The sequence below is a fragment of the Nelusetta ayraudi genome, unplaced genomic scaffold (genome assembly GCF_046127955.1).
Source record: "Nelusetta ayraudi isolate G7.1 ecotype Tasmania unplaced genomic scaffold, CSIRO-AGI_Nayr_v1 ptg000033l, whole genome shotgun sequence".
Classification (NCBI taxonomy): Eukaryota; Metazoa; Chordata; class Actinopteri; order Tetraodontiformes; family Monacanthidae; genus Nelusetta; species Nelusetta ayraudi.
In genome coordinates, this window is record NW_027466083.1 from 2,317,402 (window position 1) to 2,342,660 (window position 25,259).

Below are 25,259 nucleotides of genomic sequence, written 5' to 3' on the forward strand. Positions count from 1 at the left end.
TTGAACCCATTATTCATTCACATTGGTGGTGGTAAGCTACATGTGTAGCCACAGCTGCCCTGGGGCAGAGTGATGGAAGTGCGGCAGCCAATCGGCCCCTCCAATCTCCACACGAGGTAGTGTGCGTTAAGTGTCTTGCCCAAGGACACAACAACAGACTGGGATGGAGCAGGATTTGAACCACTAACCTTTCGGTCATTGGACAACCCGCTCTACCTTCGGAGCTACAGTCGCCTTGCAAAATGGTACCCATACAGTAGGTGGAGTGTTGCATGTGTCGAACATAGAGATGTGACCTTATAGTTGGTGCTACACAGGCAGCACCAGTAGTAAACGTTAAGGTGCCTGCGAAAAAACTCATCTGCTCGATGCAGACATGACAAAGATTCAAACTCATACGCTTGTTTAGCGGTAATCACTAAAATGACATGCTCCTCTTTGTGGTGCTTATGATTTGGTTGTGCTTAGTCCCTGTTGTGCCAGGTTTGCAGTGCTGTTGACTCCAGCTTGAGGGCACTGATTGGTTTTCTAGTGAGCCAGCTAGCTCACGAAAGGCTTACCAAAATGGAACAGCTCTATCTTGTGCTAAAACAAGCATAACGTACCACAGTACGTATAGTAGCATAGTGGAAATGAGGCTTAACTGTTGGAAGTGTTCTGGCTGCAACATGTAGTGTAATGAAGGACTACCAGACTTTTACTTGAAAACAGGATGAAACCCATATTAAACCTGGCCAGTAGACCTTGATGTTGATGTCAACTCAGCACGATAGAAAGATGCCTTAGTTGGGCATTATGAATGAAATGTCTAAGTGAGTAAATCTGACGAGTCTAAACATAATGGTTTAGTATGACAATGGTTCGTAAATAATATACTTATTGCAGAAAATAAAATTGTCTGCAGTGTCAGGATGAGACATTTGGTGCAATAGCTGGTAAAGTATTTACACAGAAACAGAACCATTAAATAGATTTATTTAAGCAGGAAGAAGCAAGAAGATTCATCAAGTGGTGCACTCTTTGAAGTGAGAGAAAACTGCAGATCTTCCCAACAGCTGCTTCCCCCCTGCACTGCTTGCGTAGAATGGTGAATATAATGCCAATAGACGCCCTCAGTAACCTGGAGGAAGCCAAAACTAACATTGGCACCAAGGTCCTATTTTTATATTGTTTCCCCTCAGGGACGGTTTTGTTCAAAACATTCAGAGTATTTTCATCATGACTTGTTTGACAAGCTGCGTAATGTAACTTCCACAAATCAACGTGTTACACTAGAGGGCCTCCAGAAGGACTCTGATACTGGTCATTGAATGCAAAAACAGTGTGAGGAATTCTCATCAAGGTTTGCTAAAAACATACCTGCACAGTCATTAAATGACATCTGTGTGTCAACTCAATCCATCCTGTTATTCACACAGAGTCTGTTTGTTGAAATAAAAAGTAAACATCTTTCGCCTAATAGCGCTGAATAAATCTCTCTAACAGTTTGTCCTGCTCTGTTTTTAGTTTCAGCACTAGTCAGTTTAGGTTATGTCGTATCTTTGTATGTTGTTTATTTGAACTTGTCTGTAGCCGTCAATCCCAGGAGGGAAATGTATGACAAAATGGGCCTTTAATTGAAAATGTGTTTTCTGAGAAGGGATTGTGTTAATATTCTTGATTGATCATCTAAGATGCTCTCTCCTTTCTAACCTGTGCAAAGCCTTTTGGAGGAGACGGCTGGTGTGACACCATCAACAATCGGGCCTACTGCCAGTATGACGGAGGAGACTGCTGCCCTTCTACACTCTCCACCAAAAAGGTACACAAACCCACATTTCCAGGGGCGTAGCTCAACCTACATGGGAAAGATTGGCTTTCAGCACTTTGTATCATGTACGTTTGTGTAGTAATTCCGATAGTGTGTTCCTTCTCAGTTCAAATACAGTGTGGCAAAGTGTTTGGCCCCCATCATGTAATGAAGAGAGGCCTTAGATGCTGAAGCAGCATTCAAAGCCAGATTTTCCCCCAGTGTACAGTTGTAGAATTCCATTTCTTTTTGGCTGGACTGCAGCACTCTGCGATACAGGAGATTTCCCCAAGCAAACAAACTCGGATCTCAGCTGCTTTCCTCTCGCTAACGAGTCAATTTGCCTCGTCTGCACTTATAACATCATTCGATGTTTTGTGCCGTCAGTCCCTTCCTCTCAAGTGACAACTGAGACGGTTTTCAGCACGTCGAGCTGTGATCGTTTGCCTGACATACTGTCTCACTGTCAATCATGTTGTGGTTAGCGACTTCAATTGAATGCATCGGTGCAACGAGGCTATCAAAAACAAAAGCATTGAAAACAAACTAAACAAACAAACAATATATCCGCATTATAAGTTAGTGATTCCATTAGTGTGTCCGTGTCTGCCCCAAAATGCAACAGCATTGGCCACTGCTTCATATAGTGGCTACAGCGATAGCAAAGCATCCAGTGGTGAAAACCAGGTCACTCATTCACCTTCTACACATAAACACAACAGTTTTCCTGGACTCATGAGAACCTTTCTCCAATGTGGACATTTGGGAAGTAGCTTGCACCCCCGTCCCCTATACACTAGACCTTAATTTGGCTACTGTACTAGCTTTTTGTGCACATTTACAGCACTCATTTAGGGAAGCCTGCCTATTAGCATGGCCCGCGGTTGGCCAAGCTGCGGCTGTCTGCTTCGTGTCCGCAGCACATCATGACTCACCAGCAGCTCCATGCTAGAAGGAGTTCAGAGCGTCTTGAACTGCCATATTAATAAATGAGCTGCCGGACTGCCACTAACCTCTCTGTGGCAGGGGAAGGAGGAGGTCGAGAACAGGTTACCAGTCCGCTGTAATTATTTTTTTTTACAAGAATTATTATTACAACAATAAATACAAGTATTATTCATTATTATTTATATACAACTATATTCAGGAATTGTCAGACTTTATTTGATTTAATTTTTGTTATTTCTATTTCTATTTTTATTTTATACCGTACTTTTATCTCTCTTGATCCTATAGTTTAGCTTTTTGTATGCTTTTCATCACACTAGTTTCCTTGACAAGCTGCTAGAAATGCAGATTTCTCCTGGAGATCAATGAAGCACCTATACCTATCTATCTTATACATATATGTATATATATATATTATATATACATATATATATATATATATATATATTATATATACATATATATATACATATTATATATACATATATATATATACATATATATATGTATATATATATATGTATATATATATATATATATATAAACATATATGTATATACACATACATACATACATACATATATATATGCTGACATATGTATGTACACACACACACACACACACACACACACACATATATATATATATATATGTATGTATGTATGTATGTATATTTGCGCAGGTGTCTCAGATTCTGAGTTTTGAACGCACCCCAAGGCCCACATTGATCATTTTGCCATCATGCAACCCCACCCCCAAAAAAAATAAAAAATAAATTTTGGAATATTCTGTGCCAGCGAGTGGAAATGTTTTGGCTGTACACTGGCGCCTGAGGCGGTGGCCACTTCAAAGTCTGATCCACTGTCTGTCAAAATGGGCCACCTGCGTTTCCATCTGCTGCTGAACACGATATTCTTTTGCGTGTCAGGGGTCTGCTTTCTCTCAGAATAAAGCCAGACAGGTTTTGAAGCAGCCGTGGCAGTGATAGGTGAGGAGGGCTACGTGAGAGAGTCAAGACAACAGATCCAGGCGGCAGCTCCATCTGTGGGAGCACGCAGCTGTTTTTTTGTGAACGGGAACCTGCTTTGTAGGGTCCAAAGTGATCAAATGAGCATTGGCCTTTCTGTTTGGCTTTCATGAGATGCAAGCGGAAATCCATCACTTTTTCCCCTCCTGAATTCTGCAGAGCGACGATGTCATCGTGATGGCCACAGATTGAGCCAGTGGTTCCTAACTGGTGGAACCTCAGGACCCACATTTTTTTTTTTCCATATCAAGTCACGACCCAAATTTATTCCACAAAAATGTAAACGCTAGCCCACTTTCTATCATGTCTAGAATTTTTTTTTTTTTTTTTAATTATTGAATAGAATTGTGCTTCCTGTAAAATAAATGTCCAACATATTCTCTCTAAATATGTATATTTTAAAATTCCTTTTCTTAAAAAAAATAAAGGGAAACTCCCCGCGAAGCCGCGACCCACTTTTGGGTTGCGATCCACCAGTTGAGTAACGCTGATCCAACCCTTTCACCTAATGTCAGAAGTAATAACAGAATTTTTCAATGGTGAGTTGCTAGCAGACATTCTTCAGCCTTCACTCACCCAAATAAGAGAAAAACTTAAAAAAAAAAAAAAAAAATCACAATCTATTGAGCTAATGTCCTAGTTTAGACACCAGAGATTTGCTTGAAATGAGGCCATGAATATTATGCCTTGGGTGACGCAGTCGACCAGTGGCTGCCATCGACCGTGTTTCCCTCCAAAAAACAGGCTGCCGCTCGCCACCCTCCCGCTCGCCCGCATCCCTGTTTTCTCATCCTGCTACCCGCTCCCTTCTCTTCATATTCCTCTTGCTCCTTCCCTCCAGGAGCGAATGTTTACATTTCTTGCAACAGACTTGCTTCGCGGGGCACCAGAGTTTATTTTGCAACCTGTGGTGATGGCTCGCTTCCTAGACAAGAGTTGGCAGCGTCGCGTTGTTGATTCTTAACATGTGTTCATCCGTTCACCTCCGCAGCAGTGTGTTCCTCCCCACCACCCCCCACCACCATCCCGAATCCCCCTTAAAAAAGCCCTCAAGGATTCTCACCGCGAGAATCCAAGCCACGTTGAACCGTTTGACGTCATGTGCTTTAGCTGCCTCGGGGGAGATTGTTTGGAACGGTGAGGAAATACAGGCGAGTCCACACAAAAAAGCAAAGTAAATGCAGGGCTACACTGGAGCTCAGCGAGTAGACAGCGGCGCAATGGTGGAAAAGCAATTGACTTGCTCCCCGGTCAAAGGCGAGAAGTTGAAAGAGAACGTGGCTTTCGCTGAAAGCGCTGACGTCATGATTCCTTTCGATCCTCCGCCAATTATCTCAGGCACGCACAGAAACTCATCAGGCTGCAGCAAACACCAACTCCCACCGCCTGGTGGAAGCAGTGGAGACCAACCAAGTCGAATGTGTGTTTTCTCATTTTAGTCAAGCATTTAAAATGACATGTGCGCCGGACCGAGGAGTCACGTCGCGTGTTTTCTTTTGCCTCAAACTGCAGAGTGAAAGATCTACGGCCGCCATGGAAAGCCGAGTGGTGAATGTTGTTCTTGTTTTCTTGTCAGGTCATTCAGTTTGGGACCGACTGTGACCAGGACGAATGCACTTGCCGTGATCCGGATGCTGAGGAGAACAGGAGCAAAGTCAAGAAGGTGCAAGGAGGAAGTGGGAGTGGGACGCAGTGAGACGGAGGACAGACGATTGTTTCGCAGCCACACCACAGACTATATGTCACAACAGACAAAAACAAAAAGAAAAGTCATAATTGGACAATTTCAATTTCACTTCATCACGATCATAAAAAAATAACCTGGTTCCCACATGCACAAAGTCAGCAAAACATTCACACTTGAAATGAATTTATCTCAGAAGTGACAGGTTGGACTGACATATTACCTACGGAAACAGACTTTAACTTTAATCAGAGTTAAAACCAAAATTATCCACATTTGTACACATCAAGACGCCATAATTAGAAGGAAACAACAAATAAACGGATTCAAGTTCCTCTCTGGACTTGATTAGTTTTGGGAAATGGAAACCAAAGGAGCGGCCTCGGTCTGGAAAGTGTTTAGTGCAAGCACGGCCCTTACAGTAAGAGCTACTGCTACCAACTGTGTTTACTTTAGCCTCCACTCGGAGGGCAAACATTAGCATTCCACCAAATTATTTCAAAGTCAAATCATACTCAGCGCACAAACACGGAATTCTCCACTTGTGCTGAATGACAGTTGAGTTTTATAACGCGTCTGACGGCTGTTGGAACCAAACGATTGCTCCGCTCACTGCGCCGCCTTCGACAGACAGACCAAAACACGTCCTGACGGATTCGTTGCAGCCATTCACCGCTGTAGGTCACCACACTCTCACTGTAGCCTGTTAGGAATGTAAAAGGATATATATCTGTAAAGACTAACATGTATAGACTAATATATTTGGATCACCTAACATATTTAGTAGATCGTTTATTAGCCACGCTCTATTTATATCACATATCCAGTAATACAAACATTTAACTGTACCGATACCGCATGTGCACCACCTGTCCGCCTGTGTTTCGCATCACAGACATCTGTCAGATATTTAGCACTACGTAATATTGACTCTACATTGCAAAGACAGAATGCAAACCATAACGGTGATGGAGAGGAAGAGGCAGCGAGTAAAATGAGACCGACTACTTTGGAAGCCAGGCTCTTTGAGCTTCAAGCTTTTGCTGCTCGCACGGTTGTATATCAAAGATGCTCCGGTAGCCATTCGACAGGAATGATCCAAATGTTGTACCTTTTAAAGTGTATTCATTTCTTTGTGATATTTTACATTACTTTATACACTTTCTCAAATAAATAGCGACTTTATATCGACTTCGACCGTGCACTCGACTCCAGTTTGTTCTCGGGGGTTTGATAAACCATGTTGCAGTGATTTTAAATCATCGGCTACTGTTGGGATCAAACATTGAACTAGTTTGTCAAAGTAGATGCAACATTCTCAATTGTACGAGGTGACTTTATATCTGCTTGTACACATAATGGCCACCTGCTGAGACTGAAACACATCTCACAGCCTCTGCTTCAGATGTCTCTGCAACAGTCAGATATGACATATTACATAAGAGGAGGTTCATTTTAAGATCGGCCGTTGTTTGTTGCTGCCACAATAAAACACAACACGCATGTCTTTGGACTTGGGCAAACATTCGGCTAAATTTGAACTCTTGTGAATGTTTATTTTTGTGTATCTATTTGGTCCTATGATGAACTGGTAACTTGTCCAGAGCGTAAATATAAACAGAGCTACTCGTTTCAAAAGAGAGGCCAATGCAGAAGTGACAAAAACATGCATTCAAAAACATAAAAAATTCATACCTTTAAAAACTAGCAAAAACATTCGTTAAATATGCCCTAATGTCCATTTTGTCAGATTGGTCTAATTTTTGAGTAAAAATTACTAATTAAAAAAAATGTGGGCGTAGCTACAGTGTAGTAGCCAAGTGCAGTTGGCTTATCAGCCAGTGGGCGAACATGAGGGCGCACGCACGCTGACACTCACACGACAATCATTGATCACCTCTGGTATCACCCACAGACCCAAATATGAAACGTGGTGTTTCAAAACCAACTGGAGAGTCGAGGAGGTGCTGACCGTGAAAACCAGTCTCAATGCTAGGCTTCTTGGTAATGACAAACCAGTGGCATCCCAATGACTTCATCCATCCACATTCAGTCAATGGTGCTCGACCACCTTCGCCCCGAGACAGACCCCAGCACCGTGTGACCCTGAGTAGAGAAAAGCGGTGACAGGAAATGGATGGCTGCTACCTCGGAAAGACTTGTGTTAAATGTCACATCTAATGCAAGTACAAGCCAGTACAACCGTCAGCGTCACAAAAATGGCACAAACTTTCACCATCATCTGTCTGAAGGCGAATGATCTTCCGAGACAATTTCCCCAATATACGTTTTTTTTTTATTGTTGTTTGAAGTAGCAAATTCCAAAGTGAAAAAAAAATAATCAACCACCACATAGAGTATTGACAGAATGATCATGCATATCGCACAAGGATGGCTAGCATCTCCCTCTAGAGGACTCCAGCTTCACTTCACCTCAGCACGGTTCAAGACAGGAGAGAACATCTGCGCTCTACAGCAGGAGAAGGGCTCATGTGGATTAACAGTACAACCTGCCAGACTAAAATACACATTTCATATTAGCGTACAGTATTAGTATCTACCAAAGCACACATTAAAGTCGTAAAATATCAAGTGTTGTACATTTATTTACAATAGTGAAGCATTTCACTGGGTTGCTGCCAATATGTTAAGTACTTTGCCACCTACATTAAAAAAAAACAAAAAACTATTGGTCATCAAACAAAGTATGGACACACGAGCTGTTCAAAATCATCAACACTCTGCTCAGCGATGAAAGGATGACAAAAGATGATAAAGAAAGACAGCAGACGTGGAGCATTAAAGATGAACTTAAAGATGGCAGTGACGGTTCGACAAAATGCTGAGACGGCTCGACAAGTGGACATCTGCTTCGTAATGTAAAAGAGCACATAAGATCTTAAAGTATATTAAATCATTCATCAAATGTGTATGTGTAATATTTTCTCTCCACCGCAAAATAATAAATCCCTCCTATGGCTTCTGCAGGGTATTAAATCTGTAAGAAAATGAAATGAAAAATGAAACTGAAAATGGAATTTGACGTCATTTTGTTAAGCTAAGCTTCTTTATTTCAACAGTAGTTATAACCTGAAACTACCAATACTACATTCAGCAGGTTACGCTGGGGAACTTTAGTATTGTTACATTTTTCTTTCCTAACTGTCTATTTTACTGAAATGACTGAACTCACCAAAGTCCTTAGCTTCTTCTTCTTTTTTTTTTTTTACATGCTACCTCATGTTTATGATACAAACGCTCTTGTAAAAATTCTAAAAATTCCCAAACCCCCAAGGGACAAAACTATGCTGCAGTGCCAAATGACTCAAGACACTTTGACTGAGCCATTAGGATTATTTTTTTAACATATGAGCATCATGTGCACAATAACCAACCAATATTCAAATCACAGCTCAAACTGGATACATACACACATTCCCACCTGCTTGGGGTGCAGGAAGTGTCAAAAGCTTTAAAATATGTATTAATGTCAAAGTATAGAAATACCACGATTGAATCTCAACATTTTACACACAAAGTGCACGTGGGATTTTTCTATGCTTTATTGACATTGACATTTAGATTTTTGTTTTTGTAATTTTTCTAATGAATAAAAACTAGAAATGAGGTAAAGGTGCTTCCCTCACCAATTTAAACTTTTAAAATAACAACTGACAGACATTTGTCAGAATGGTTGTAGATTATTATTTATTCTGGCTGCCATGACTAAATTCCATACTTGATTTTATTCCCAACTCTAACGGCTTTCATCAAGCACATGGCAGGCACGCCATTTAAATCATTTTAAAAATGTCAAATTCAGAGGTATAAGGTCATTCGACCTGAAGGTTGAAGTGATAGTGGAAAATGCATTTGACTCTCCCCTACACTCTTAATTAAAACAAAGACACTTGAGAAAAATGCAGTCCAAATCAAATCAAATTTTTGAATTCAATGATGAAAGAAACATATCTTCTACCCTGACGCTCTTGTCACATTCACAAAATGAAACACAACCAAAAGTTAAGCGCTTGCTGATGACACCACAAAAGCAATTATTTCAGGGAAACCTGAATTTTCTTTGCCTCTCCGTGAGTTTTTTTTTTTTTTTTTTCAATTTTCTGTACAACCTCAACCTCTCACAGCCCCTTTGGCTCGCCGTAGTCGTTGTACATGACTGTGAGCGTCTGCTCATCGCAGGCCTTGTGAACATCCTGGCCCATGCCTGACCAGTTAATCTCAAAGGCCTTGGTGTCGGTGTAGCGGCAGGACAGGAACTTGAGGCTCATCCTGCGGAGGCCAATCTTGGGCTCCTGGAGGAGACCCTTGCACCACGGGGAAAGTTCGTTCAGCTGGGACAGGATCAGGCCGGCCTTCCTGGTTGGAGAAGAAAAAGAAAGAAGTTTCAGTGCTCAAGAACAGCAACAGAAAATTCTGCTTTCCTACTGTCCTACCTTAAGAAGTGGCACATTATGTTAAACAACAATTACACACACACACACACACACACACACACACATATATATGTGTATATATATATATATATATATATATATATATATATATATATATATATATGTATATATATATATATATATATATATATATATATGTATATATATATATGTATATATATATATATATATATATATGTATATATATATATGTATATATATATATATATATATATATATATATATATATATATGTATATGTATATATATATATATATATATATGTATATATATATATATATATATATATATGTACATATGTACATACAAATATATATGTCTATATCTATATCTACTGTATCTATCTATCTATCTATCTATCTATCCATATACATATATATGTATATGGATACATACATATATACTGTGTATGTATATATATATATATATATATATATATATATGTATACAATCAATCAGTCAACTTAGCTAACAATGTCCATTATTGGACTTCTGTTGCGAAACCATGCCTGTGCAACACAAACAACTATTTGGGGTTCTTTAAACTGCCAAGAGTTTCAGTCTCGTGGTTATGATGACGCGCGCAGGTGGCGCAAATTCAGATGGGGGTCAGGAAGTAGAAACGGAGGTAGATTAGTTAGAGCTACTGAAACAACCGCACACTACGCAAAACATCTGCATGTTTCTATGGGACAGATCCTCAGCAACTATCTCCATCTCCAGCTGTGTGACATCACTAAAAACAAGATTGCCGCTGACACCCCAATAGATCTTCTATACTATGAGCATCTGTGACCTGTGGGCTCTAGTGAGGTCCACTATGTTGTTAATGCTCAGATTTAGGACAACACTTTGAGATGTAAAAAAAAAAAAAGTCAGTTAATCAAACTCATTTGAAATTGAATAAATTAAATCAATCTCCATTTGTTTTTGTCACAGCTGATCTTGCAGCCAGTGCTGCAAGTGTGCCTGAGCCTATCCCAGCTGTCAGAGGGCAACGGTGGGGTCCACCCTGGACAAGTCATCAGTTAACAATGTGGGAAAAACGCTGTCAATCTATTTAGTCTAACAGTGCAGGGAAAAACCACTGAGACACGGGGAAAACAACAGAAAGGTCACTGGTTTGATTCCAACCAGTGACCTTTGAGTAAATCAGCATCTAAATGTTTTGTTTTGTTCAAAGCAATAGCTTTTTAAAAAGGTCAATACAATTTATTCCATCCGCAACACTGGCCATCTTTCTTAAGGTTTCAGTCTACATTATTACCAAAGCTGATTATTTCTGAAATAACTATTTTAATTTAGTTTCAACCTTTTATCTCCTTATTTGACCCATGCGTGAGGGAGTGGTGCTGCACTCAAGAATCATCTGCTGAACCTATGGACAGAAGACTGGTACTGATACATTCCACCGTTAACTCAGAACCCAGCGGGTCTGCTAGGCTTGGGTAGAAATTATGAAAGTAAAACAGTGGAAAAAATGAATGAATATGGAAGTGAATGGCTGCGGGATCTAAAGAACTACTCCTGTGGTGAAAAGGGGGCTAATGGAGGCAAGGGGAGACCATGAAGTGCCTGAACTTGTCCTTTGGCCAAACCAAGCCAGCTGAAAAATCATCTCCATTAGTAACATGATGCACAGAGTTCACATAAATACATCTCGCAGGGACACAGGGTGCAATAAATAACCATTAGGAGCATTGCAGCCTGTTTGGCCCTTGTAGTGAAACCTTGTCAAGTCATAAAATGGTAGCAGGGGAGGATTTTATTCATTCCACAAACACTTACTGCTCATACTTCAGCCAAACCAGCACTTCTACAGCGCGCTGTCGCCTCTCTGCCAAGCCACAAGTCTGCTGGGCGCAGCAGAGTCACCAGTTTCACAGCACATTATACTGACGAACTGATGACACGTCAGAGCAGCCAGGCTGCACACTCAAAATGCAGCAGTTTAGGGAAATTAAAACGTGGACAGATAGAAAGAATGAGTAGTAATAAGTAGTCGTTTTTTTTTTCTTCTTCTGAATGTCCATGTTGCTCGCTCAAGCTCCCACACATTCACACTCACAACGCATGTCAGCAGATCATTCTGTGCTTCGCTTTGACGACAGTGACACAGCTCTAAGGTAACGCTCCTGTTCAAATAATAATAATGAAACACTTACCAGGCGGCTGAGGAGATGGATGAATGATTGACATGTAAAATGATAATTGAGGGCTGATGGTTGAGGAGGTCAAAATGGCAAAAGCAAAATAGTGATGGCCTAGTGCAGGGGTGGGCAAACGTTTTGACTGGGGGGCCACAATGGGTTCCAGAATTTGACAGAGGGGGCCGGAGCAGCAGCAGGTGGATGGAGTGTTTTGGTGAGCCACCTCATAGGAGGAAAAAATATATTGTGGGACATGAAGAAAACACGTGATTTAATGTCTACTGAAATTGAATAGAAGCTCTGAACTAAAATGACTCTCAAAACACTGAAAATATAAAATAAAGCTATTTCATGACTTATTTACTAATAATATAATTTCTTCAAGTTCAGCGGGTCAAATTAAAAAATCTTAAACATGAAATCAAAAAAATGAACAAAATAAACTTGATAAAACAAACTGGACCTAACAGACCTGTGCTGTGTGATCAACAAAGCGCCCCACCCCCCAAAATAGCATTTCTATAAACATGTGTGTCCTCTACAATATATTTACAGAAAAATTGAAAAATGGATTTTATTGCATGAGATGTTGCAAGAAAATTGAGATGAAAAAAGATTGAAAAATGTTTAAGCGATTGCTTTACAACACAATGCTTATGAGAAGGCTAAAACATTAACAGAGCAAAGTCTCCATCCAATGCGGAGCTGTACTAAAACACACATATAGACGTGGAACAGTTCGCCAGCAAGATGGATTCCCTGAAGGGAGTCATCAGGTGTTTGGCTGAGCAGCCGCCGCAGGAACACTGTGTTATCTCTTGGCTGGGCTAAGACACAGCGGTTCAACTGAGGTGAAAGAGAAAAACAGTGGGAATCCAAGTGTTTATCGCAGTGGAATGTTCAGGATGTCAGCGAACATTACATGCTTTGATACTGGCTGAAGCCCCCCAGTGGAAGTAGGAAGAGGGGATGGTGACTGGCGCTACCAATTGAATTGCTTGTTGAAAGTTCACAGCAAAGCAGACGATTCTGGTATTGGCCCAGGAGAGCAGAAGAGGCTCTTGTGACCTTCTAACTCTAGGATGTATCTCTAGGATCTATTTGGTCTTTTGCATTTGATATAAAGTCGTGTGTCCACTCTGATTTGGGGCAGCTGCAGAGCGGGCTTCCAGCTCCCTGGTAGCTTGTCATCAACAGCTTTCCACACTGACTCAATCAGTAAAGCTTGACATGTGAGTGCTGATTATAGGTGGGTTTCAGATGAGATCCGTTGAGACCAATTTCTTGAAATAGCCTTGAATTGTTATTATTTTGCAATTTCCCAAAAATTAACCTTCTGAAATATGAGTAACAAATCATGGCGTATTTGAAGAGCATTGTGTTGAATGAATGAATGAATGAAGACAAATTCCCTTTCATACAAAGTCTGAAGATCCAGACAATATGCTTGGACGTTTTTGGTATGTGGAATGTGGTTACTAACCCAAGAGAGACATGAGTGCCCTATGTGACATCAACAAGGGATGATTTCCAGAACTGACTTTTTATTATGCTCATATTTTCATAAGTGGTGCAACTAAGGTAAGAAAAAGACTTGTGATTTGTCAGGACAGGTTAAAGATACTGTACAAACGGCTGTTGTGAAACAGAAACAACGATATGACAGTAACAGAGTTTGGTTAAGTAAGCACCCAGGCAGGCAGGCAGGCAGGCACTGTGTTATTTACAAAATGTGCTCACAGTTTGGGCCCCTCTCACATCCTCTGTGCAACCCTGTTTGGAACTTGGCCCAGGATGAAAGCAGCCATCAGAAGTAAGTAAGAAAATATGTTTCCTAATGTGTAGCTTGTGTGTTCCAGTCTCAGCGGCCAACTAATATCCTCTTGTCAAGCACCCGTTCAAACGATGAGCCACAAGTCTTTCTGGATTTTTGATCTTGTTGATAAGCTGCGATTCTTTGCCATTTTGAACTCCGCGTTGGCACTGGCCGCCACGCTGTAATAATACAGACACTCTGCGGCCTGTGGCTCCAGCGGTATTCCATTTCTAAACATATAGCACGTCACCATATTTCCTGGGATGTGTTAGTGTTATTTCTGGAGAATGAATGTCTTTTGAATGCAAAAGACCCTGGTTGCTTTTTGCTATAACTTCTTAATGTTCAGGCATTTAAAAAAAGAAAGAAGAAAATAATACATGGGCATCAACCTCTTTCGCAACCTTTTGCCTTTAGGTGTAAATCATTGGACGCTAAGCTGATCATCGGGGCGCCAGAGTTATGTGGTCGGAAGTGAGACAGTGGCTCACTTACGTTTTCTGCTTTGAATATTAAAAAAAAAAATAAATAAATAAATGAAAATGTATATTGAATGATGTCAGCCTTTCTGTCTGCCTGCCTGCAGACAAGAAGGCTCATTATAGGGCCTATTACGATGCTGCCAGGCTGTCATTCATATCATTTTTCTAAAACCTCTTTATGTTCCCTGTCTTTTGCCACAGATCTCAGTGGTTTTGAGGAAATCTGGATATTTATTCGCTTTTAATAAAGTTAAAAAGATGTGGTTTGGTGCACTCTTGTTTTTTGAGAGTGGTAAGAAGGAACATTTCGCAGGTTCCAAATAGCAACGGTTGTCACCGTAAATACATTTTCCTTATATAGAAATGAAAAACTGTCTCCAAAACCGACGTAAAAAAGAAGAAAAAAGCATTCAAACCAAACACTTTCCGCAGTTTTGTGTAGAAAAGGGGTCATGTGTGGTTCATGGGCACATAAATGCCTCACTTAATGATATGCTGGCACACGGGTACACATCAGTAGGTGGTTGCACCTGGTGGTGTGAAAGAAGTACGCAACCATGTGAACACTTCTTACTGAAATCTTACAGTAGCCAGAACAACCTGACAACACGCATTGAGGAAAACATACATTTAGCTTCTGTTAAAGGAACATCAATACATTAAGCAAGTATGGCATGTGAGTAGTGTAATTCACATGACTAAAACCAACTCTTAGCAACTGGGCCAAATGCAGTTAATTCATATTATAAGTCATTGTGCTATCTGTCTGTCTATCTATCCATCTGTCCATCTATCTATCTATCTCTGCTCTTTGTAGTATCGCACAAACCCAGAAATCATTGCAGCAGCAGAGTCAAGTACTAATTCTGCCATCAAACCAAGCAAACAACTGATGACGATTCCCTGTAAAAACTTGCAGCCGTGTCAATATTTATTACTGTAAGCCTCCTTCTGGTTCGAGAGCTTGTCACATTAAAACAAGCATTACAGGAACGAGGAAAAATAAATCAAATCACTCCCAAGAACATTTCATTTAATCAAAGGAGGACATAAAGTCCATCCAACAGATGCAGGTCAGATCTGGGAAAGACAGTATTTAATTTGGGCATGCATTGAATGATTGCTGCCCTGGCGATGACGTTCTAGCCCTCACAAGAGGAGAGCAAGTGCCGTGTTAGTGGTCAGATTTAAAACCTCTCTTAACAATGTTCCACGCAGGATCCCAGAAGGTCGATCCAAAGTTATTTGAGTTATTTCTAAAGAAAAAAAGCCTTGCAGATCAGAAACTGCGATGCCATCAGAACCACCATCAGACTTCCTACTTCGTTTGCTTCCAGACTTTGCTTACTTGGCTGACACGGGTTTACAATGAGTCATAGCCTTGTGGAGATAGATTTGTTTCATAATGATTTGTGTGTTTGTATTCTGACGAGCAACTGCAATTTTTTTTAAAAACTTGAAATTATTTTGGTAAGGCGAACCCTCCTCGGTGTGTGTGTGTGTGTGCGTCAGGAAGGAGCCCGCCTGCGCCTGTGTTTACTGTCGATGGTGCGAAATACAGATTTGATGGTGAGAGTGGAGAGACACTTTTCCTGTCAACTTGACCCAAAAATTGGAATTTAAGAACAGAACGCAAAAGAACCAAATATGGGGTTGTTACTGACTGCATGTGACGTGCAGTCTGGTTGGTCCTTTCATAACTTAGACCAGGGGTTCCCAAACTTTTCCATGCCATGGCCCCAAAACACAACTTTGCATGTTTTTTTCAGTTTTATTTGCCGTTCAAAAATTGCTACATGCGTTTAAAACAACAAGATTATCAACTAACATGTTGATGATCATGGCCATGGTAGTGTCTTCCACGGCTGGGCTGTCTGTCTTGTCTGTTCCTGTGATCTCTTTTGTCACAAACCCATCCATGTTGCACTAGCTCGGCCAGCTCAAGGAGAAAACCACCTTGTGTCATTTCCTGTTTTGCCTCGTCTTGCGTCACTTCTCGCACCAGTTTGAACCAAAGTGAAAATGCCACATTCCAGGAGACTCTGAGCCATTCCTTTTTTTTTTCTAGGTGACCATTTGCAGGCGCCTGAGGTGAAAACATGGTCCAAATGTTCTTTGTGATGGTCCAGCTGAGGAGGTTCTGTTCTATGCCAGTACTAATACCAATGCTCCTTTAGTCTCTGTCCTTCCTTTTGAACATTCATCTGTCCATTTTCTATTACCACTTCACCCTGCCCTCAGGGTGGCAGGGCAGGGATGGGGGGTGGGACATGATGCTGAGGTACACCCTGGACAAGTCGCCAATTCAAGGGCCACATAGAAAGACAGACAACCGTTGGCACTTGCATTTACACACACGGCAGATTCAGAGTACCTGACTTACCTTGTGCATGTTTTTGGACTGTGACCCAAGGCAGACACAGTGACAACATGCAAACTTCATATAGGAAGGCCAAGCACTGGGGACTGAACACACAACCCTATTGACAGTGCGAACCACCTGTTGCCCTCCTTCAAAAGACCAACCTCCATTCTCTTGCCTACTGTACTCAATCTGTTCAGTTTCCTTCTTAAGCTGAAAGTCTGGGAACCATCCTCAACGACAGTTCCTCATTCCAAGTTCACATCAGCACTGTGTCTACGTGTTTCCAGTTCTGTAACATTAACCTCCTCTGCCTGTCCCTCACTGCCATGCTCGAAACCACGCTGTATATGTCCCACATCAACTACTAAAGGTACTGTACCTTCTCCATTCACACATTCAGAAAGTCCAACTGGTTGCATCACCCCGGAACACCAACCATTACTCAAATCGCACACGTCCTTTAGCAGTTGCACTGTTTACCAGGCAAATGTTGTGTTGATATCAGAATTCTGCATCTTACCTTTGAACTAGTGACTGTCTTAACCGAGACCAACACAGAAAGAAAGTGTTAGAATTAACTAGAGGAAGAAGGGAGCGTAATAATGATGACGCTGCACCAGGACCAGCTTGCCTGGTCTTTTAAAACCAGGTCCAGGTTAATTGCACCACTTATTGCATCCTTGTTCTGAAATAGTCTCCGTCCCCGTTGCGTCGACACTGGATCCATGTGCGTTCCAATACTATTTCTGGTTTGCTTTGCTTCATTTGCTGTCTGGTATGTCTTTTGAGAAAAAGCTGCAGGGAGCATTTCATTTTGTTACATCATAATATGAATATCTACTAAATGGTTTTAATCGAGCACATCTGCTCCTCAACAAGGGCATGGACTTGGGAAAAATTTAAATAAGACCAACAAACATATGACATTTTGAGCAGCACTGACAAGAGAACAGTGGTGTGCGCAGTAACCAGACAAGTTAGTATTTTTTATTTTTTTTTATTGAGAACAGAATCTCAAATAAATAGAGATAAGCGTCTATCCTCTCTCCTGAGGAGACCCCACAGTGTCTTATTCTTCAAGATGAATGTAAATTAGAACCCTCCTACATTTACCTGCAGTGTTTGTTTTTCATTGAGTTCAAGTTTAGTCAGGAAAGCAAAGTGTTGGATGCTGCAGGAGAGTGTCAGCAGACTCACAAGTGTGTCGATGGAGCTGTAACGTGATTAAATGGCCACCTGCTAGCTTGGTAGCAATAAATAGCATACTACTCTCCTTCAGCTTCAACAAAGAGTCTATCCTCACACCAAACCAGAAATGTAGGAAAGTCTCATGTTCAGTTGATGACTTGGCCAAACAAAACATGTTTATGCTTCCTTCCTGTGTTGCCAAGCCTTACCTTGAATGCACCTCTCCTCAGCTTTTTCCAGCTCTGAGATGCCTTTATTAACATTAATCACCCAACCCCTCAACCAAATTGGGGGCTTGTTAATCTAAGTGTATTTTAATGGAACACTTTAGAAGCAACTCCCCCAATTACATCAACTCTTTCCAGAAATGGTCCCTATTAAAAAGCACGGGGGAACCCATGGGCGGAGAGAACCTCCGAGAGGTAGCGGGGCCCTGGCTAATCATTTTCATCTGCCAAAGTAAAGGCATGTACCACAGGCTGCAATTTATACTGTATATGTATCTGTAGTATATTTTATATAGCACACATGGCTTTGTTTATTATAAAACACAAAGCTGAAAGTTCATACTGTAGGTACTTGCGTGCATGTTTTGTAATCAGAAAAGACCATGGGATTTTGGTTGTGTAAGCCACTGTATAATGTTGTCAAGAGGTGACTTTGAACAACTTGCAGATCACTTCAAAAAAAAAAAATGGGGAAATAGGAATGGAATGGAAATAAAACAGGGGGGAAATGAGCAAACAAAGAAAGTTGTAGTCCCAAGAGAGCGCCATATTTAGTATGTTACAGGCTTAACACGACAATATGCATATTTCTGCACCACGAGAGAGCCCAGCTGAGAACAGCATGTAAATATAAACAAAGAGGCTTCGTACTCACATTCCTCTCTTTCCTGTGTCAAGTGATGGAGCTGCACTTGCTAACGTAGGAGGCTAACTTTAAAATTATACTGGATACGACCCCCAATCTTCTGTGACCAGAACTCTGAAGATCAACAGACTGAGGTGGCAAGTGATGTGACGCTCTACCCCAGAAGAAATGACACCAATTTTTTATTCCTATAAATCTGAAAATGATGAAAATCGTGTGTTACCCCTTTATCACCAACCTGCCATCTGACCTAATCCCCAAGTGTTGTATTGTGAATACAGGTCAGTGTTTGCCTGTGCAATAATGATGGGAGAGACAAAACGACAAGAGCAACACCACACAGGAGCAGCGTAGGCTGATGCAAATCACCCATAGAGCGCATCTGGAACGCTTCCCCGCTTCAGAGCTACCATATGTTTTGTTTTTTACACACAGCAAACAGCTAAAACTGTGTCTGGCTCTCCCATCGCATTGTGAAATTGCTGATGAAAGAACTGTCAGCTCACATTGTTCTGTTAAGTGATTAACACAATAAACTAACCGAGGATCTTCCCTAGTTGGCGCTGTTACGCAGCCAGACTGATCCCTCACTGTTCATCAAGCATGGAGTCAGCGAGGAGTCTACGGGTTCAGAGGGAGGGATCACTTTTCCACGGTGGGGTGGGGTGGTGGTGGTGGTGGTGGGGGGGGGGGTTAAGACCGACACGCACGTTTCTGCAGTTACACTGAGGCAGGGCAGTGAAAAATAATCTATACATTGTTTTTAAAATCATTTTCTTAAATACTGATTTGCATTGTGTGAAAGTCAAACCTGCTGGATGTCTTGGGATACTTTTGATGAATGGCCCAGTGCGTTGCAGTTGATGATCAATTTGCAAGAAGGAATGTGAGGTCACATTTTTGCGAAATGAGGGGAAATATGAATTTCAAAGTGAATGTGGGTGTTTGGCGATATTAAAAGCAACACCCTTTTCCATCTGAAGCAGTCACGAAGACTGAAAAGAACTCTGGGCGAGGGGTCCGATTCCAGAACTCAAGCGCAGGACAATATATTGGAAGAAAAAAAAAACAAGAAGTGGGGAGGGGTTTGGAAAAGATCAGGTGTACCTGGGGCCCAGCTCGTCCTCACACCGCCAGGTGAATTCACCGAAGCTTTCGTAGCGCTGGTTGTAGTGGTAGAGCACGCGGTGGAGGGTGGGAGTACCCAGGTCCATCAGGGTGTTGTAGGCCGTCTGCTGCTCCTTGCCGCTGGTGTAACCGTTGAAGAGGTTGTAGATCTTATCAGCTATTTCTGGAAAGGCAGGCACGGTCACCCGTCAGTCACACACGGTGACAAAACCCAACTGGTCTTTAAACGCGTCACGTAAAAATGATCAGAGTTAAACGTTTAGACAATATAAAGTAACATACATGGATGCTGCCTTGACTCTTGCATATGAAGTAGTAGAGAGTAGCATGGCAGGTTTTATTTTCGTCATTGTCACAACATCATAGACAATTATCACTACAAATGTGAAGAACAGACTCTTAACTTGCAATCAGTATTGCAAAGCACAGTCTACCAGATAAAATAATAGTGATTGAAAACAGGCTGAGGCACGATGCTTATTTGCCTTTCCCAGATAAGCTCATGCAATATACCCGCTACACATCAACACAACGATAAAAAAAGAAATACACAAGTGTTTCTTTGTTCGACATTATTTGGCTTTTGAGTCTTTTTTGCTCAAGATGGGATCTTCCTGGAGAAATGCAACTTTAAGCTTTCTCTGCACACCAGGACATTCCTTTCCTGCAACTCGTCACGTTCGTAATTTAGCGTGCCAGCGTAACATTTCTTTGGGGGAGCCACGGGGTGGAAGTATTGAATTTTTACGCCACTTATGCATTTCCAGCTATTAAAATCAAACGGCAGCTGGATGACACGTCACTGGCTGGAGCCCTTTACAGTGGCTGATTTAAACTGCCAGCAGGATCGGCAATAACACTCGGGCAATAAATCTCTCGCTAGTGCGGGGACTGGCAAAAAAATTCCAAGCCGTCTGGAATAAGACATGCAAATATTCCCAGAGGAAGCATATTGTGCAACTTTCGCAAGAACAGCCAATGTCCTCCGTGAAAGACGAGCTTGACTTCTTTATGGACTAAATAGGAAACTTCAAAAGGATATTTGTTGCAACTTTGGTCTGATTTATCGCTCCAGTTTAAAGTCGCTCATGCTTACGCACGCCAGTCACACTCTGAGCCCCTGGTCATCCGTCCTGGGGTGAACAGTCCGGACGACGGCGTCTCCTCTCACCTTGTGCTTTGACATCATCCACGGTGGGACACGGGGTCTTGATGGTGACCTCACTGGGGCTGGAACGCCGCCCTGTGTTGTCTACCGCCCAAAGTCGAAACCTAGAGACACAAGTTATTGTGCTTATGGTGAGTGACAGTCATGTAAACGGCCAAGCAGAGTTAAATCAAGCTAAATCTTCCGGTGGAGTTGAACATCTGCACTATTAATGCTGGCCGGACTGTCGCTGAGGCCAGGCCCGAGGTGAAAGTGGGACAATTTTCCGTGATTGAATATCTCCACCTAGTGAGACAACCATAAACTGCATCCACCTGCAGAGCGGGGAGAGTTCACGCGCTTCCAGTTCACCAGTGGAATGGCAAAAATTTTGGTCTGTGGCGTGGCACGACAGAGACTTGATTTGCATTTCTTCACTTCCTCACTTTCTCTGCGTGATTCGTGGAGCTGCGTAGGAACTGACGCTGTGCTTTGGCTGGGAGAGATCGACGAGTTGGGACAGAGAGAGCGGGAGCCTCTGCTTTTGTCAGGGTTTAAAAGGGCCAAGAGCAACCCACTCACTCAGTCATCACCCCCCACCTTCACTTTTCTTTCCCTCATTCTCTCTAACTGCTCCTCGTTCGACAGAACGCCTTCATGTTTCTATTGTTTCCTATCTAATCTAATCTACTAATCATGGTTGCATATGATTCTTATTTGGTGCAACGTTTCCTTAGAGCTCCGTCACAATTAGCACGAGCTGATATGATAATTCATTCCTCTCCTAGAAGACCAGGGCAGAGACCCAGCTTGGCTGCACTACAGCCTCACCCTGAGACAGAATGCTAAATTACCTCAGTTGGTGAGACGTCACACCAAGCGCCTCTACTCAGGGGTCACAGGAGTACATAACTTTCCTTGGAAAACCCAAACCAAAAACACCTCACTTTCCCCTATAGGTTTTAAACACACATGGAAAAACTTTATAGTCATAAACTTTGAACTTGGCCAGTGTCCAGCCCACCCTGTGTTGGCATAGTATTAATAGCAACGCTAAAAAAAACAACAAGGTGACTTAAAAGTGTAGTTTCGCCCAATGACACAATGTTTTAAATGTACAATTCATAATATTTTCTGTTAGTTCAACCAATTTGATGCAAACTGCAATACAGTGCCATTTTTTAGTTTAGTCTATTTAATATATATTCTATTCTATTATTAAAAACAGCTACACAGTTATCACTTCTGTCAGCAGCAGGTTCTCAGGTGTCATATTTTCAGATACACTCACTGGTCAGTGAATTAGCTAAAACACTTAATTGTGTGTGAGGAAAAATAACAAATCGCCAACTCAGTGCATTTAGGCATATAGACGTTCAGAAGATGATCAGAATGAGGAAACAAGGGATTTAAGTTCATCACAGTTTCTTTTTAATCATTATGTTTTACTCTGACTTACATCCAAAAATCTGACATTTCAGAGGCTCAATTCTAGTGTGTTTTTGCAATAAATCAAGTAACTTACATGTATGTGGTGTCAGGCTCCAGGCAGCGTACGATCATGCTGATGGACGAGGACAGGAGGTTGGGGATGTCCCCCAACATCACACACGGAGACCTGGCTCCAGACAGGATGTCGTCCACAAAACTCAAAAGGGTTTCTGGGGGGGAGGGAGGGAGAAGGACAGTAGGACACTGCAGGTGAGAAATAATTCAACTCAAATTCAACTTTTTTCATTCAGAGCTCAGCTCAGCACAGTATGTAAACAAAGATTGCACAAGCAAGTAGTTGAGTGACAATGTTGAGAGATCATTGAAAAATATAATGGGTAGTGAATAGAGTGGGTGGGAACAGAAGTGAGCATTGATTGGAGTGGAACGCACCTGCCGCTAAGCCGACTACAGTTGGCTACAGCCCACCACTTTAAGGCCATTTTGACTCAAAACCGATTGGGAAAAAAATGGACATTGGAACCTACTTTCAGAAATTCCCACGTTTAACCAGTTTGTAATGTTATAAATTTAGGGACTCCATTCTGTACAGACAGTCGTTTTTAGTCTTTTTGCAACCAACTTTGGTGTTTCTGCTGGCCAAATGATAGAATGCAGGTTTTTGGTACTTTCAGGTTGGGCTCCTTTTAGAAACCAGAATCTGGACCGCCGAACTTGAAGAAATTATATCAATAAGAAGGAAGTTATAACATAGCTTTTTTCATTGTTCTATGAACCATTTCAATAAAGAGCTAAATACCGTCGGGCTTTAAAGACATTGATTTTGTTGTAACGCTTTTGTTCATTTTCAATTGACATTAAAGCACATTTTTGGTTTTCCCTCCTAAGGGTGGGTCACCAAAACACTCCATCCATCTGCTCCTGCTCCTGCCCCCCCACACCCCCGGCCTAAATGAATGAATTGGTTATATAGTCGAGAAAGACTGAAACCTCCCGATGCCCTGATTCCTCTCTCTTCCTCTGCTGATTGTCTCTCTCTTTCTCCCTCTAACACACACACACACACACACACACACACACACACACACACACACACACACACACACACACACACACACACACACAGCTAGCTGTGTTTTCCCAGCTGTTGCTGCAGACATCCTAAGATGTGCCGAGGTGCGCCATTCACTGTGTGGGGAAGAAGAAAACTCTTTCTGCATGCTTTAAAAAAAGCCAAATCTGTGTGTGTGTGTAAATGGCTGCTCAGAGGTGGTCATCGGTGAGCCCCTTTGCAGACAAGCAGGGCCTGTCTCTGTCTGTTTATACGTGTCAACGTGTGTGCGAAACCGAAGCCGCCGCCCTCAGATGGTTCACCTGCGCGATTAAATACGTACACTGTAGGTTTTGAGTGATGGCCGCTCTAAGGTGGTCACCCCGGGGTCTTCCCACCGTTGCTCCCCCACCGCCCGCCCCCATCCTCGGGGCCTTGTGTCATCAGCGGGTAAACAGAAGGTCAAAGTGCGGCGAGGGTGAGGATGAAAAAGGCACGGAGCAGCTGTCAGAGGAAGGTGTTTGCCCAGCGCGCGGGCTGACACACGAGTGAAAGATATAAACAGAGCCGGAGATGTAAATGAAAAGTGACATTGTGAGGCTTTGAGCCACTTAGCATATTAATTGCAGGCTGGAATATCTGCGCAGGCGTGTGCTGAGGCGCAGAAAGGATGCAGTGTTTGGAGCGTCTGGAGGTCTGGGACCTTGTTGATCAGTTCACTCAACATCTGAGTGTGTGAGTCCATAAACGTGAGCAACATCCATCTTAAAATGCAGTTTTTGAGACTGCAGAATTAACTATTTAGTTTGTATATTTGGTATAATAAAAAAAAAAATTGCCGGCCATTGCTCAGTGATGGAACACAGCTTTAATTGATGGAGTTCAGCCAGTGTTGCATTTTTTTTTGGCAAATGCTAATATTAAAACTTTGACCAACAATGAAATTAGGTCTATCTTATGTCAATGTGCCCAGTGCTATCATCAGTAAGGTCATTAGGTGGCATTGACAGCTCCATTGTAATAACAGCAAAAAACAGAAATACTAATGTATCACTCCCTTAGGTTGTTTGTCCTAGCAGACAGCCTTCATATATACTTGTTGGAAAAAAAAAAAACCTTGATTCGTTTATGTTCATAGTGTTGGACTTTCAACCAAAAAAGGTATTACTTTTCAGACACCTACCAGGTTTATAGGGGCTGCATAATCATTAACAACGGAAAGCCGGAGGAATTGTTCTTTCTGTGTGTGAGTGAGAGAGAGAGCACAGTTTGCAAAAAAATGTTTCTTCAGCAACACTGAACACATGCGGTTATTCCTTCTCTTCTTCTCAGCCAGATGCCAAAGGTATTCCAACCAGAGTGTTGATTCATTTACATCACATCTTCTCATCTGACTTTGTCTGTTTTCACCTTTTGGATTTCATCAAATAACCACAATCTTAACCATAACTAGATAATCTGTATATAAGAACCCTTTCCAGAAAACCTATTATCTATCCTGGCTATCCTTGGCCATATGGCATGCCTGGCCTTACCTCAATCACCAATGTCAAGACATTTATTTTGCTGTTGGCAGTGTCGAATGGACTGCGATGGAGGAAAAAAAAAAAAAAAAAATCCAGTTCCTTCCAAGTCCAGCTGGGGTGAATCCTTCCCACATACTTAATGCGTACCCGTCAGCACT

General features: G+C 41.9%; 2 protein-coding genes across 5 annotated transcripts in view; one reads left to right on the plus strand and one right to left on the minus strand.

The window, feature by feature from the left end:
• The window catches only part of pappa2 (pappalysin 2), a 63,362-nt gene extending 56,723 nt beyond the window's left edge, over window positions 1–6,639 (plus strand). The window contains exons 26-27 of the mRNA XM_076031542.1: window positions 1,703–1,801; window positions 5,341–6,639. Coding sequence (XP_075887657.1) covers window positions 1,703–1,801; window positions 5,341–5,460 — 219 coding nt within the window. The 3' untranslated portion in view covers window positions 5,461–6,639. The remainder of the gene's footprint in view (window positions 1–1,702; window positions 1,802–5,340) is intronic.
• Window positions 6,640–9,374: 2,735 nt separating this feature from the next.
• Window positions 9,375–25,259, minus strand: part of astn1 (astrotactin 1) — a 328,361-nt gene continuing 312,476 nt past the window's right edge. For all 4 annotated transcript variants that reach the window (XM_076031556.1, XM_076031555.1, XM_076031553.1 and 1 more), the window contains 4 exons: window positions 22,598–22,733; window positions 21,097–21,197; window positions 19,905–20,088; window positions 9,375–9,825 (listed from right to left, as the gene is read on the minus strand). In XM_076031556.1, the coding sequence (XP_075887671.1) occupies window positions 9,588–9,825; window positions 19,905–20,088; window positions 21,097–21,197; window positions 22,598–22,733 (659 nt within the window). In that variant the 3' untranslated portion in view covers window positions 9,375–9,587. The remainder of the gene's footprint in view (window positions 9,826–19,904; window positions 20,089–21,096; window positions 21,198–22,597; window positions 22,734–25,259) is intronic.